General features: G+C 36.6%; 1 protein-coding gene and 1 long non-coding RNA gene across 2 annotated transcripts in view; both read left to right on the forward strand.

The window, feature by feature from the left end:
• Nucleotides 1-492: 492 nt before the first annotated feature.
• cnpy3 (canopy FGF signaling regulator 3) lies at nucleotides 493-8,015 on the forward strand. The gene is made up of 6 exons (XM_007568153.2): nucleotides 493-769; nucleotides 1,978-2,104; nucleotides 3,449-3,545; nucleotides 4,216-4,338; nucleotides 5,019-5,136; nucleotides 6,874-8,015. The coding sequence occupies exons 1-6, from the start codon at nucleotides 664-666 to the stop codon at nucleotides 7,149-7,151; spliced, it is 849 nt and encodes a 282-aa protein (XP_007568215.1). The 5' UTR covers nucleotides 493-663; the 3' UTR covers nucleotides 7,152-8,015.
• Nucleotides 8,016-8,877: 862 nt separating this feature from the next.
• The window catches only part of LOC107838187 (uncharacterized), a 42,649-nt gene continuing 36,566 nt past the window's right edge, over nucleotides 8,878-14,960 (forward strand). The window contains exon 1 of the long non-coding RNA XR_001664234.1: nucleotides 8,878-9,128. This is a non-coding gene — a long non-coding RNA (uncharacterized LOC107838187). The remainder of the gene's footprint in view (nucleotides 9,129-14,960) is intronic.

A 14,960-nucleotide genomic window follows, 5' to 3' on the forward strand; every position in this document is an offset into this window, starting at 1 on the left:
GTAAAAAGATAAACAGACATTTAAAAATATAAATCATCCACAACAAATTGAGAAAATGTATACAAATGCCAGATAATTACAAAGACTGAAGTTAAATTAAAGTAGCACACTATATTGTGTGATAATCGTGATTTTGAATCACGTTTCTCTTTTCGAACAACAAAAAATAACTTACTTGTTGCTATTTTAAAAAAACAATGAATAATTGATAATTGATAAACAGTAAAGAAAAGCTATATATTATACACACAACTAATGCTACTGCAAATTCGTAAATAGATCTATTTTATAACACACAAAAATATTTAATAAATATTAAATGTTTATGTATTTTTACTCCGTTCGTCTTTGACATTTGTTTTATGCGTTATATCGAAAAAAGGGCGCAGAGTGATACCTCATGTCATATCTTCTCTCTGGACCTCATCTGCCTCTTATTGGTCAAGCAGCTGCCACTTCTTCGGCGCTGATTGGTCCGAGTTGTGGCGTGCGTCACGTTCGTAACGCCCTTATCGGAAGTGGCTGCAGACGAATTTTTTTGTACACCTGTGATCATGACCCGCAGAGGGATGTGAAAACTGGGCTGAAATGGGTAACCCAGTCACGTTTTAACGGTTTAAACGACTTTTATGTAGAGATAAGGAGTTGAAGACAACTTACGGTATGATGTTCGCGGTTTACTGGTCGGTTCTGGCCGTAATTTTGTCGGTTGGAGCAGCTAAAACGGACGGAGACGATGATTGGGTTCATCTTCCTAACAGATGTGAAGGTAAAAGTGAAGTTCAGCAGCTGTTAGGGTCATTTTAAGCTCCTCACTGGGTCATCCGGTCCGCTGCTGGGCCTCAGTCACACGAACAGTCCCGATGTTTACTTTATTTACAGACATGAGATCTATTCTTCATTTCCATGGATTTGTTGTTGTTTTTGCCGCTGCTATGAACTGTTCTTCATTACTTTTCGTCCTATTTCAGGAATCTGTCTTTTTAAAATGACCCAAATGACGAGATCTTGGTCACAGTTACATGTTTAATACAATTGTACGTTTATATTTTAAAATATGAGAAGAATTAGTTGCCTACAGAGCAAGTACAAGCAAAAAAGTGAATCTGTAAATGCATATGAAAAATAAATTTTACCGAAGGGATCTTACTTACAGAACGTATAAATAACAATAATAGCTGCTGTTAGAGTAATAAGTGTATTTATTTTGTAAAAATACTGTATTATTAATGTAAAAATGTATTTAAGCAGCTTTCTCATAGTAGTTTGAGGATAAATCAGTTATCAGAGTTGGAAAATGTTTGGAATTTCACAAATTATTTTTGATTTCAGAAGTTTATGTTCAAGAGCTCAGTTATGACCTAAAACCTGGAAGGTTTGCATGTGATCTGAAGACAAATAACCTATTGTTTTGTCTATATTTCTGTCCATAAATTGTCATAATAGTAAAGTCAGATTTTATCTGAAGGCTTTTGATGATAATTGGAGCTTTAATTGGAATATCTGGAGTAAAAATTAAATTCTGGAATGCATCAGAAATGCATTTTAAATTGCTTTTTTCATATTTTTCTGTATTAAACTGGATAAATTAGATGAGTAAATCATTTGCTAAAATTAAATATTAAACAAATGAATAAAAGCTACATAAATTAAAACTACTTAAGGATCAACCTGTACATTAAAACAATAGATCCAAGTTAAATTTAAAAATAAAGTTTTAATATTAAGTAAATAAATCCGTTGTTATTTGATTAAATCAGTAACAGATAGAAAAGTTGGACTTGTTTTTTTTCTGGACCAAAGAGAGATTTTATTCTCCATCATTTTAGACCTAAATGCATAACTGAATTTGTTATTTTTGCTAATAAAACAGTAAACTTGAGCTCAAACTGTGGCTGGAAGCAGCAGCTGAAGCTCTGCAGTTTGTGCTGCAGAAAGAAATCTCCCTCGGTGACGTTTTGGCTTTTCCTGCTTCAGTCTGCAAGTTCGTCAGCATCGAGATGAAGTCGGCCTTCGAAGAGACGGGCAAGACGAAGGCGGTCATCGAGAGCAACTACAACTTCATAGACGGGAAGGGAGCGCCACCGGTTAAATACGTCAAGTCGTAAGTTTCTCTGCAGCTCTCAGTGAAGCGGTTGGGTTGAAAAGCAGAAATGAGACCTTGATTCTGGCACCAGGGGACGAGAACCCGGTCAGATCAGTTCCTGTGGAAGAACTCGATATAGAAACGGGCCGCGCTGCAGGAAATACTTTCTGAAGTGATACTTTATCTGCAGCAGCTTGTAGAGCAAAAGTACAGAGAAATGTAAGCAGTTTTACTTGCATAATTATTTAGTTTTTCTTCTTAGTTTGAAGCTGGATCTTTAGTTTTTGGTGATATTTCTAATAATTGACATCAACTCACCAATTTCTGTTGCTGCTTCAGTGAACACAGGTGCAGCTTACACTTCAAAAACACCAAATATTACCAAGTATTTCGGTCTAATTTCTAGTGAAAATATCTTAATACACTGGAAATAAAGTTACAACAAACTTTTCACCAAGCTGTAGCAGCTTGTTTTAAGTCAATAATTTCTTAATGTTGATGAAAAAGTTGGAGTTACAAGTGAAAGTTCAATATTTCCTTTTTCATAACTTACAATATGAGAAAACGTCTTGCTCCACTAGCAGATCATTTCACTCGTAACTTGGAACTTTTTCACCAATAGTAAGGAATTATAGATTTATAACTAGGTTTTAACCATTAATTGTGTCAGTTATTTTGGTTTTTATGTTCAAAGTGAAATAAAAACAATAGAATAAGATTTATGGATGTATGATATATCGGAAACAACTTCGGTATCAGACGATATTAGTCTTATTTTAACATATGGTATCGGTTCAATAAATAAAACACAGCAGAAATGTCAATATCAATTATCGATATCAGCCCAAATTTTTGTATCGGTGCACCCTAATAAGATTAGAATATTAAATTAAACCTGTTAAAAACTTTTTTACAGTAATCTGGTTTTAATGAAAGTATGTTTAGTACCTGCTTAAATGTTTTTTAAAAATGTATTTTATTCTGACAAATGAAGCTAATTTACTGACCCACATGTATAATAGAAAATCAACCAATCTGCTGATGGACATGATTTAGGTAAAGTCCTCAGATGCAGTTCGTGTTGCAGAAAAACATGCAAACTGTGCAGAAAATATGAAGGAAAGAAAACAAAACGACTCTATGAGGCAAAAATGGTCCTTCTCTAAAAGGCTGAGGAGAGAAATGTGGGAGAAAGTTGTTGGTTTGGTACAAAAACAGCGATCCGATTTCTTTCTCCTCCTACAGCTCAGGGTAGCTGTAAACCAAGCCTAAACCAGACAGCCGTGACCTCTGACCTTTCAGCAGCGCAGCAGTGATAAAAGTTTATCTCAAGTTGAGCCGAGTCTTTTTGTCGTTTTCCAGAGATTTGCGATTCATCGAGGTTGTGGAGAACGTGTGCCAGAGGCTGCTGGAGTACAACCTGCACAAAGAGAGGAGCGGCAGCAACCGCTTCGCCAAGGTCAGACTGTCTGTGTGGTCAAGGTCAGACTGTCTGTGTGGTCAAGGTCAGACTGTCTGTGTGGTCAAGGTCAGACTGTCTGTGTGGTCAAGGTCTGGAGTGTGTGTATATATTTATCGAAAATAATATCATTTAGAATAAATGAAAACATAAAATAAAAACATTTTCTTTGTGATGTTTGACATTTCAAAGTTAAAGATTTAAAAAATTTAGGATTTTTTTAAAATCAAATTTTGAACTTTTCAAACTGAAAAGCTTTCTTGTGTTTCCTAGAAAATTTCTGAAGCTCAAGTCAAAATGTCTTGAGTTTTTTGTCAGAAATTTACTCTTTTCATAGAGATATAATTTCATTTACATTTAAAACTTCAGTTGGTTCTTTGTGAATTTTAGCCAAAGATATTTGGAGTCTCTGTGGAGGATCCAAAGTACCAGTGGTGGCTCCGGAGCCGCAGGTTGGAGACCCCTGATCCAGATCAGGTTTCTGGATGCTGGATGTTTTCTAGACAAACAGGAAGAGTTTTAAATGAAACTTAATTTTAAGATGTTTCTCCTCTCATCTCTGGAGCTTTTTTGTCTGAATTCATTTGGAGAAGAGAAAATGTCCTTAAGAAGTTCAGTTTCCCATGATTCCTGATCAGGTGTGTGTGTGTGTGTGTGTGTGTGTGTGCAGGGCATGTCGGAGACGTTCTCCACCCTTCATGGCCTGGTGCACAAGGGAGTGAAGGTGGTGATGGATATTCCCTACGAACTTTGGAACGAGACGTCTGCTGAAGTCGCCGACCTCAAGAAACAGGTGGTTGTTTTGTTTTTGCTTCTTTCCATATGTGCTGCGTTTGAATTAACGGGGTCAAATTTAAATTAAAAGGGTGAAATAATAACAGAACATACAATATTGATAAAATGCGAAAAACGACTGGGCGTTATTGACGACAGCGTTTTAGGACCAGACTGAGATGGTTTTTATATTTTTTGTAAATTAAAGTTGTTTTAAAGTGAAAAAAGCTTCGATGGCGTCATCAGGCTCAGCAAATCCATCTGGTTCTTACTTTGAAATAAACAAAATCATTTCAAAGTTCTGCTACCGATAACTTACAGAAACTATAAGATGCTCAGCTTTCCTTATTTCAACATCTGTTTCTTTATTAAGTATCATGACTTTCATTTTGTTACTATAACTTTATTCTTGCAAATCATGACTTCTGTTTAGTAATTCTTTGACTTTATTCTCGTTTCATGGCTTTTGTAGATTACAACTTGAGTCGGGTAATTCTGAAACTTAATTCTCGCTTTGCTACGACTTCTCACTTTGTTAAAACCTTGTTCTCGTATTATTGCGACTTTATTCTCATTTTGTTACGACATCTTTACTGTGTGGGTAAAACAAATCGGAGAAAACTGCAAATTGAAAGTGGCGCGCCCCGTTCTCGTTTTTAAAGAGCAGTGTGTGTGTGGACGTGTGTGTGCGTTTCCCAGTGTGACGTGATGGTGGAAGAGTACGAGGACGTGATTGAAGACTGGTACAAAGGGAACCAGGAGGAAGACCTGACCACCTACCTGTGTGAGAAACACGTCCTGAAAGGAGGAGACAAAGGTGAACACACTCAGAATGCTCTCAGGTTGTTGTTTGTTCTTCTGCTGACTGAATGTTTTCCCTTCGGCTGTTCTGGATTTAGAAATCTCGCTCAGCTCCTCAAACTGGAGAAATGTTTCCACTGGCAGGGTCGCTCATAACGGAGGTTAAAAACCCCGTCTGGCCCGAGTTCACACCACATTCTTCTTGTTCTTTTTCAGCATTCCCGACTTTAAAGGAGCTTATTAACAGGAGAAAAGTTATAATTTATTTCCACTTGCCTTAAAAAGTTCCTCAGTTTGCAGATTTTGTGACTTTAAATGCTTTTTTTTTTTCAGAACACCTTGTTTGGTGCGCAGAGAAATGTGAAATAAAAACAAATTCACAAGAACAGATCAGCTGGACCTTAAATGTTTCTCTGCTCTGTTTGTGTTTGAGCAGCAGAAACACGTGAAACTGAAATGCATTCTGGGAGCGGCGAGCCGCCGGTTCTCAGGAGTTTATTTATACGCAGCGACCAGAGCCAAAAAACATCTGATCCAGGAAAATCCTCCACTGGAAACCCGAGCACGAAAACCTCCAGAGCTCGTTCTGACTTCAGTTCACATTTTCACCAGTTGTTGCTTCTTTGATGCAGCAGCAAAATAAATATTCTCTCTGTCTTATTAGCACTAAAGTGAGCTGCGCTTGATTTAAAGGGAAGGCTGCAGATCCATCTAACAACTTCACTCAGAATATTTTTTGTTTTAGTTTGTCATTAGGACTACATTTTATTCCCCCTTTTCCATAATTATCAAATGTTTCATTCAAAAACATAACTTTTATTGTGTTTCTGGTAAAAATTTTACATCTAATTTCTTTTGGTTCTTTAATTTAAATATATTTAATATTATTTATTTGAGAAAAAGGGAACCAATAAGTGTTTATGTTAGAATAGAAGCAGATGCTTGGATGTTGCCCAGTCATTTCTCGAGCTGCTACTTCAGATTACTTCAGTTATTGAATAAGCTTTTTTTCTTCTAAGCTTTTTTACCCATTAAAAATGAATATTTAAAAAAATCTAAATAAAAAAAATGATTAGATTCCTTTTTTAAGCAAGAACAGCATCATTTTATTGCCCAGAATGCAGTATAATTAATTACATCATTAATTTGACTGGAGGCTGTGCAGATGATAGAAACTGATGGTGTAACCAGATTGTTCGACATTTATTCATCTTTATTTCAGTTCAGTTTCTGTTAAATTACACGATGTGGGCAATAATCGCCCAAGCATCAACTTCTGCTGTTTTAATGAAGAAAACCTTAAAATTTATTGAATTTAAACATCTTATGTTGTTGTTTCAGGTACTTTTCTGATTTTATTCTTCATTTATTCTCATAAGATTAGGACTTTATTCTCATTTCCTGACTTTATTCTTGTAAATTACAACTTCATTCAGGTTATTTTACGACTTTATTCTTGGATTCTACCTCCATGAATCCTTATCTTTGTTTAGTTTTTGTTAAATTACACAATAAGACTTTGATCATCCAAACATTAACTTTAAGACTTAATGGATTCGGCCTTTAACTGTTCAATGAATAACTTTAAAATTAAGCTCCAACATTTTTTCCTCTTCCTTGTTTCTATGTTAAACATTTTTGTCTCTAATTTTGTTCCTTTTCACACCTTCGCTCACTCCATCCATCCATCCATCCATCCATCCATCCATCCATCCATCCATCCATCCATCCATCCATCCATCCATCCATCCAGCCTGCCTGGATGAGAACTGGACTCCAAAGAAGAAAGGAGACCAGGCAGCGATTGCAGAGGACAAGAAGAAGAAAAAGAAGAAGGGAGGCAAGAAAGGAGGAGAGAAGGGAGACGGGAGCCCAGACGGAGAGAAGACGACCAAGAAGAAAAAAAAGGAGAAGAAAGTGAAGAAGAAGAAAAAGAGCAAAGCTCCGGTGGAGAAGTCTGATGGAGGGCAGACGTCGGATGAGGAGATCCAGCCTGAGGTGCCTCTTTCTGGGCAGAAAACGGAGCTGTGAGCCGCCGGGTTTCCCTCTGGATTCTCCTGCCTCCTTCAAACAATCTGCAGCATCGTCTAAACAGGAAATGTGCTGAACAAGCACTTCCTGTTAGAGTTTTAAGGTCCTTTAAGCCAGGATGTTATCGTTGTTTTAGGACTTCATGGCAAATGGTTTTAATTTAAAAGTACCTTTTTGGTATTTGTCCTGATGTCTACGTCCACGAATCAGAAGGAACGGCATTTAAATTTGGGAGCCTTTAAATTAATGAAAGTATTACACAACAAGAGTCTTCAGTGACTTATTTAAACAAAAGTTGGTGTCAGCTTGTGTGATTAAGATCATGGTTCTGTTGAAAAAAACTCAGTTTTGCCCCAAATTTATGTGACGTGAATCTGAAATCCCGACAGAAAGATGAGATTAAATAATTTATGAATGAAAATCAAGTACAATCTAATTCTACTTTCTTTTAAAAGATGCATTTTTAATGGTTTTCTGATTGTAAATGAAACTTCTTGGGAAATGAAAACTGAGGTCTGAGTCTAGAAAGCAAACTTTCACTTTAAAGTTGTGAAACTTTTGTCATATTTTTCGTCTCCTGACAAAGCGACTCGTTCTTTTCCTATTCGCTGTTTTCATACCAGTAAATTCCTGAGAGCTGGACCTTTAGGTACATTAATTTGTTTCATTTAAGTCTGTTTTTGTGCGCTGTACAGACGCTGCTATTTAAGGTGTGTGTGTTTGACCTCAGCTGTTGCATTTTTGTGTGTATTTTTACGAGATTTTTACTCTGGAGTAAGATGCTGGTGTTGATGTACTGGAGCTGGAACTATTTGAAACTCTGCAAACATTGGATGAAATAAAGTGTGTCAGTATGTTGCCTCAGTTTCTGTGGTTATAGAAGATTGTTTTTTGTAAGATAACTTGGTTTTAATTGGTTTCAAAACTATTGAATTTAGCCTTTTAAAGTTATGATGCAGCGTCCTTTTTGACCACTAGGTGGAGTCAGACTTCAAGTTCACAAACGGCAAGTTCCTTTAAAATACCGACGGGATTTTTGCAATTTGTCTTAAATTTTAAATCAAACAAACTTTATCAGAAAGTTAACTTGAATTAAAAAACAGAACTGTATTGTAATTGTGTCTTCATTTATTTAGGGAAAAATCTATCTAAAGCCAACCTGTCATTATTTAAAAAGTATTTGCAATTCAAATGACCCTTAAAGGGTTCATTTGTGCCAAACCCCAAGCTGAATTATATGTTAATATATTCTGAACATGTTCACTGTAAGGTGAGAATCAACAAATCCCAGATATTTGTAAGTTGTTGCTCTGGGCAAATAATTGCCTAGAAAAAGTAAAGGGACTGGATAGGTGAGTAAAAACACATGCATTCTGTTTTCTCAACATTAATTATTAAATGATTTGCGTTCATGGTGTAATCTGTATTTCATTTGTTGTCAGTATTTACCCCACAGAAAAAGGACAGTATCGTTATACAAAAGAGGTTAAAAAACGTGAAGATCAGTGTTAATAACAAAGAGCAGTGGAACAATCCAATGATCAAATTTAACAAAAACGCATTGTGGGCTGTAACAAATTAAATATATCTGGTAAATATCGGTTTTTCAGACATAGACCGTGACATTAAAAATATTAATTCAATGACAGCGCCCTCTGATGGCAAGGCATCTGTCGAAAACAGAATCTGGTGTAAAATCGCTGTTTTTATTCTCGACGCCATTGTGGTTAGCAAAGATGGCGGCTAGCTAACCGTTTGCCAGTTATCCTCTAACAAAGTCTTAGCTACTTGCGTTTAAACAAGAATAAAGCTGGTTTTAACCAGTTTTCCCACTTGTTAAACAAATGGGATCGCTACATCTTCTAGCTCACTGCTAATGAAGAAAATGAAGAGAGATAACAACAAAAGTGATTAGCACCGAAACATGAACACCGGACTCTACACTTCATCTTTTCGGACTCAGAGTCATCATTAGAGGTAAGCTGATCCTTTTATTTTTTACAGCTGTTTATATTAACCAGCTCTGGCTGAGATGTTGTGGGTTGAATTGTTGAAAAATAAAGGTTATATGTTAAGCTTTTGTTGGAGCTGAAGTTGGCTTCCCGTTGGTTGGGGAAATGGCTAAAGGCCGATTCCACCTAATTTTTCACTACCTTGAGCGTCTTTAATCTCTTCTAGTTCAAATCGCTCAGACTCATGAACTGATTCGTTGTACACAACCACCAGAACATTTAAAATCCAGTTTGTGATTTGTGAAACCTTTACTTGATGGGCGATTTAAGCACAGTTTTGCATCTCAAACTGAGTTTGAATGAATCTACTGTTTGTGTAGAACAATCTAGTCCAGGTTTGAAGAGTCTAAGTATTGTAGTTTTTAAACTATACATAGTTCCTACAAGTCTGAACCGGAAGTGATCAGTGCCTCTGAACCGCCATCTTGGTAAGCAAATGCAGAGCATAGCATAGACGCATCATTTCTTCCAGACGAACAAAAAGAAAATATATTGATACTTTTGGCCAATGTGCAAGAGTATGAGATACAGAATATCATCAGTAACTCCATGGTTGTCATAAGAGAAATGGATACCTATCAAGGTGGCTGTCAGCGATAAAGTCCCCGGAAGTGACGTCACATGAGAACTATGTATAGCAAACTGAAGATACTCAACCCTGTTGTGGAAAATTAGGTGGAACTGGAAGCTGCAATCGAAGGGAAACTTTGGCTTAGTTGACGATTATTTCAACAATTCAATGATTATTTGTTTCAGACCTAACATTTTGCATAAAATGCAGGTGCTGACTTGTGAAATAATTTGATTTAGGACATAATGGTGGATTTTAAAGTAATTTTCCCTGAAGGAGCTAATGGTGATGGACATCAAATATTGTGATCTAATTGAGCTTTCCTGCAGTACCGTATTTGTGCCATAGGTGTCACCGCATCATTTGTTTTAGTGACATCTTCTATATTGCTTTGCACTTGACCAGCAGCCAAATCCACTAAACCAGAGACTAAATGAAATGGTGTGTGTGTGTGTGTGTGTGTGTGTGTGTAGGTGGGTGTGTTTCCAAAGTTAATTCAGTCCGTCAGCTTTCCCATCCCCTTTCAACGCTTTTTTAATGTGTGTTTCTCTCTCTGTGTGTGTGTGTGTGTGTGTGTGTATATGCTTGTCTTTTATGCTAGAATTGAGATATCAACTGTTATCGCTCGACAGGTGTGTGTATTTTTACATATCCACCATTCATATAAAAAATGTTTTGTCTGAAATGTGTGTGTGTGTGAGGTCCTGAATGTGTTTATTTATTGAATAATTCACAGCTGGGTGTTTATAGAAGAAACTGTGGCCTCAGAGCTGCAATAACACAGGGCAAATATTGTGACTTACACACACATGAACACACACTTTATCAGCCATTTCAGGGTTGACGGTTTATTTGGACACTGTGGACGGTGGAAATGGAATGTAAAGAGAGCAGACACGTGAACACACACATTTATATTACCCATGGAGATTTCTCACTATCTTCATGTGCTCCATATCTTCGGTCTGTGCTTCTTTTTGCATCCCAGTGAGGAAAATTGATGTGCTTCTTGGGTAACCTTGAACTATTTTAGATTTGAGCTGCTTGAATTAAACATTCGGGTAGTTTACACAATGTCTGGCTCAGATTTTCAGTAATATTGGGATGAAAGATGAGGTTGAGGGTTCAGTCTGTGCTGTATAGACAATTTATTATAAAGCAGTTGGTTGCACTGATGTTTATTTTTAAGCAGCTATGAGCCATGGTGGCGAAACCAGAAACTGTTACAAATTACTCAACAGGTCGTTGCTAGTAGGGGTGCACCGATTTATCGGCCAGCCGATTTATCACTGCCGATTTCCTTAATTCTGGGAGATCTGGCGATTTTTACTTGAGAAGCCGAGCTTATCCACCAGTGTTATCAACCTCAGCAGAGGTCTAAAACTCAACCACTGCGCCTTTCTCTTCTCCCATGGGAGAGGTTTGACTGACAAACCGGCCGACCAGCTCATGTCTGCACATTTACAGTTAACAATCGTCGCCCCATTGTTGCCAATTCAGCAACTTCCCTCATGTATCAAGCAACATTTCAGACAAAAAAATGGTATCGACCGAAATCGGAATCGGTAAGTTAGGCTTTTTTAAAAATCGGTTATTGCCAATCGGCCAGAAAACTGCAATCGGTGCACCCCTAGTTTCTAGGTAACCAAAGAATGAGTTACCGTATTTTCCGGACTATGAGGCGCACTTAAAAGCCTTTAATTTGATGGAAAAAAAACAACAGTGTGTCTTATCTGTTCTGGAGTAAAACAGGTTGTGCTTACTGACCTCAAAGTGATTTTGTGTGGCAAATCACAAAGAAGAACTGCTTGATCTGCAATGCATTTAAGTTTAATATGCAAGTACCAGACTTCCTGCAATAAGTTTGGTGACTTTAATGCAACATAAAAATAGTTAGAAGGTAAAGAAGTGTGTATTTATATTAAGCTTTATGTTTTGGAGCCGTTGAATTATTGCATATTGATCAGTGTGATGTTTATAACATTTCCAAACTGACCTCACAGTAATGTTTGGATCAGATTTATTCCTCTGGCAGCGGCTCGTCGTTCAGTCTGATGTGACCTGGAGAAAAGGAAACAGACCTTTAAATGGAAATATTGATTCTTTTCATTTGAATATTCATCTGGTTTCCTCTGTCAAAGTGTGTGTGTGCGTGTGTGTGTATCTCAAATGTCCTTTCAAGTCCTGTTCTTTCCCATCTGGCAGGTGTCCAGTTATTACTATGTTATACTGTATTATATCTACTACAAGCGCTCTGATGTTCCGTGTTTGTCTTTCTGTTGGCTTTAACCTTCCTGATGTGTCTGATGAGTGAAAACTGCAGTAAGATTTAGTTTATTACTAAGAGTAAAGAAAAATCATGTAATTGTCTGCAACAGGAAATGACAAATAGTAGAACTGCTGAATCTTATGGTGTTAAATATAAAAATAATTCATTTTAATTTTTTAGGATTTTTTACTTAGTTATTTTTGTTAAAAGTAAGATATTTATATCTGATATCTTCAGCATTCTGACTGGTCAGAATGACATTAATATCTTGAATTGGTATTTTGTCAAGTCAAAATGTCACAGATGTATGTAAAATTTTGATATTTCAATTAAAAAATGTGAAAAAATGACCTTTTCTAAGCCGTTTTAAGTGCATTGTAATTGGAAATTAATTTAATATTTCTATAGAAGTCATCAAGTTAAAAAGATTGAATGCAATAATCTTACCATTCAGTATTCAGTTTTTTTTCAGTGTAGGACTGACAACAATATCAGCAGACTACGGCTGAAATGATTAATCGGACGAATCATGATTAATCGATTGTTGAAATAATCGTCAGCTAATTTATTAATCAATTAATCGATTTTAAAAAATGAAACTGCACACTCAGCAGATATTAAGTAAAAATTTTACTAAGTGTGTTTTGTATTTCAGATAAATATCTGCAAAGTTAAGCTTCACTAAATCAATGCTGTTATTGTATTTTAGGCAATAAATCTTTATTTTGTTATTTAAAAAATAGTTTAATTCTTCATATGATTCTTATAATTTAGTATTCTACAGAAAGTCTAAAGTGGTTAATTGAAAATTCAGCAGAATGTGTCAATAGATTAAAATCTGATTAGCCGATTATCTAGATTAATCGATTACTAAAATACTAGTTAATTGCAGCCCTGCAGCACAAATTACTCACCTAGAAACCAGCAAATGTTTGCCTCTAATTTGCAGAAATGGACGTAGTGAAGCAGTTGGACATTTAATTAGCTTTGCTACAACAACAAGTACCAAATGTCCAGATCTAAGAACAACCAAAGTTAACTTGTCGTAGTCTTTTGTTTCCTCTGAAAGGACAACAGATGCAGCTTAAATGCAGAATGAATGCGAACCGCCGTGCTGCAGCTGCTGCTGCTGCTTCGCTCCACCTGGGGTATTTTTGGTTTTGTCCCAGTTGTGTTCGACTTCTTGGTGTTGAGAAGCAGGTGAAGGGTGTCTGGTGACAGAATGCCTGGTGTGTAGCCTATTTTCCGGGTTTTGACCTTCCTGGAGAACACAGAAGGAAGATGAATTGGAGCGCTGAGGCTGTCCACTCTCTGGAAGGAAAAAAGCCCTACAGTAATCGATCGATGCTGCGCGGCTTATTTCCTCTTTAAACTCGCTGCTTTTACACAACTCTCAAGTTTAACTCCGTCACCTCTGATTCGGTTTTCCTTGCAGGTAATAATGGAGGTCAGCTTCAGGTTTGTACATAAAAAGCGAGTTTTCTGTGGCGCGACATGGAAAACTTCAAACAGCCGCCAAACAAATCAAAGGAAGTAGATTACAGTCGGTGAGTCAGAAAAATAAAACGCTGACCTCTGCAGCTAACAGGTCGTCAGGGTCAGGGTTAGAAAGGTCAGACTATCAGATCTGTGTCCCGTCTTCCTCCTTCACACGTCGTTCTTCTTCATTTCACTTCCAAACTCCTCGGCTCACTTTTGCGTCTCCAGAAACTTTTGATTCTCGCTCTGCCTTGACTTTCGGGTCGTAGCGACTGAAGCTGAGGAGAGCGATGGCATTTTCTGCTGCAGCGTTGGAGGTGTTGATGTGAACGAGGTTGAAGGGCTTACTGCAAAACGCAGAGCTGGAAAAGAGACACTTCCATTTAAAAAATAAACTGGAATTAAAATGTTCTACGGCAGAGTACTAGGTCCATGATGAATGTTTTTAACATTATGAGAATATAGACATGGTATTATGAGAATAAAGTCATAATATTCCAACTTTATTCTCATATTATGACTTTATTCCTGTATTATTTTGACATTTTTCGTTTGACTTTATTCTCATAATAAGACTTTATTCTCGTAATATTCCGACTTTTGACTCATATTTTGACTTTATTCTTATATTAACTTTTTGTATTACTTCATTCTCATATACTACTTTATTCTAATATACTACTTTATTCTCACATTATTAGCATTTCATTGTCATAATATTATGACTTTATTCTTGTAGCATTACGACTTTAACTGAATAAATAGGGGTATAAGTTTATGATTTATGACTAAGCATATTATAACTAGTTTGTTGTCATAAACCAGTTTCGGACATCTGAAATGTTGAAGCTGATTTTATGCTACGACGGCCTGCCGTACAGCCTGATGCGTGTTTTGCTGCTGTATGCTCCATCACATGTTAAACTGGTCAGTTGCGTGACAGCACAACAATGCGTCCACTCAGTGGGGACTTGTTTGTGTTTTAATGTGGCCACTGTTGGGCCTGTTCACGGTTCACAAGAACTGGCTCAAAGTTCAGCTCACAGTCCAAACCTGAACTCATTCATGTTCACCGTTCACCACTTGGACCCATTCAAAGCCTCGCTGTGAATCTGGGTCATGTTTATTTATGTGTTTGTTTAGATTTTTTTTTTCAAGTCTGTAAAAACTTGCTGTGAGTTATTAGATGACATCAGGTTTTATTTAGACTAGAGCAATTCATATAAAAAGCTTAATAACTACGCTTTTTATATGAAGCGTAGTTATTCATATAATAATAACTACGCTTATATTATATGCGTAGTTATAATATAACTACGCATATAATAGTTATGCGTAGACGTATCTACGCATAACTACTTATATGCGTAGTTATAATATAACTACGCATATAGTAGTTATGCGTAGACGTATCTACGCATAACTACTTATATGCGTAGTTATAATATAACTACGCATATAGTAGTTATGCGTAGACG

This window comes from Poecilia formosa, unplaced genomic scaffold (genome assembly GCF_000485575.1).
Source record: "Poecilia formosa unplaced genomic scaffold, Poecilia_formosa-5.1.2 Scaffold218, whole genome shotgun sequence".
In the NCBI taxonomy this organism is placed as follows: Eukaryota; Metazoa; Chordata; class Actinopteri; order Cyprinodontiformes; family Poeciliidae; genus Poecilia; species Poecilia formosa.

Coding starts and splice junctions, on each gene's coding strand:
- cnpy3 (XM_007568153.2), top strand. CDS start 664: ATGATGTTCGCGGTTTACTGGTCGGTTCTGGCCGTAATTTTGTCGGTT. Junction 2,105..3,448: donor CCGGTTAAATACGTCAAGTC/GTAAGTTTCTCT, acceptor GTCGTTTTCCAG/AGATTTGCGATTCATCGAGG. Junction 4,339..5,018: donor TCGCCGACCTCAAGAAACAG/GTGGTTGTTTTG, acceptor TGCGTTTCCCAG/TGTGACGTGATGGTGGAAGA.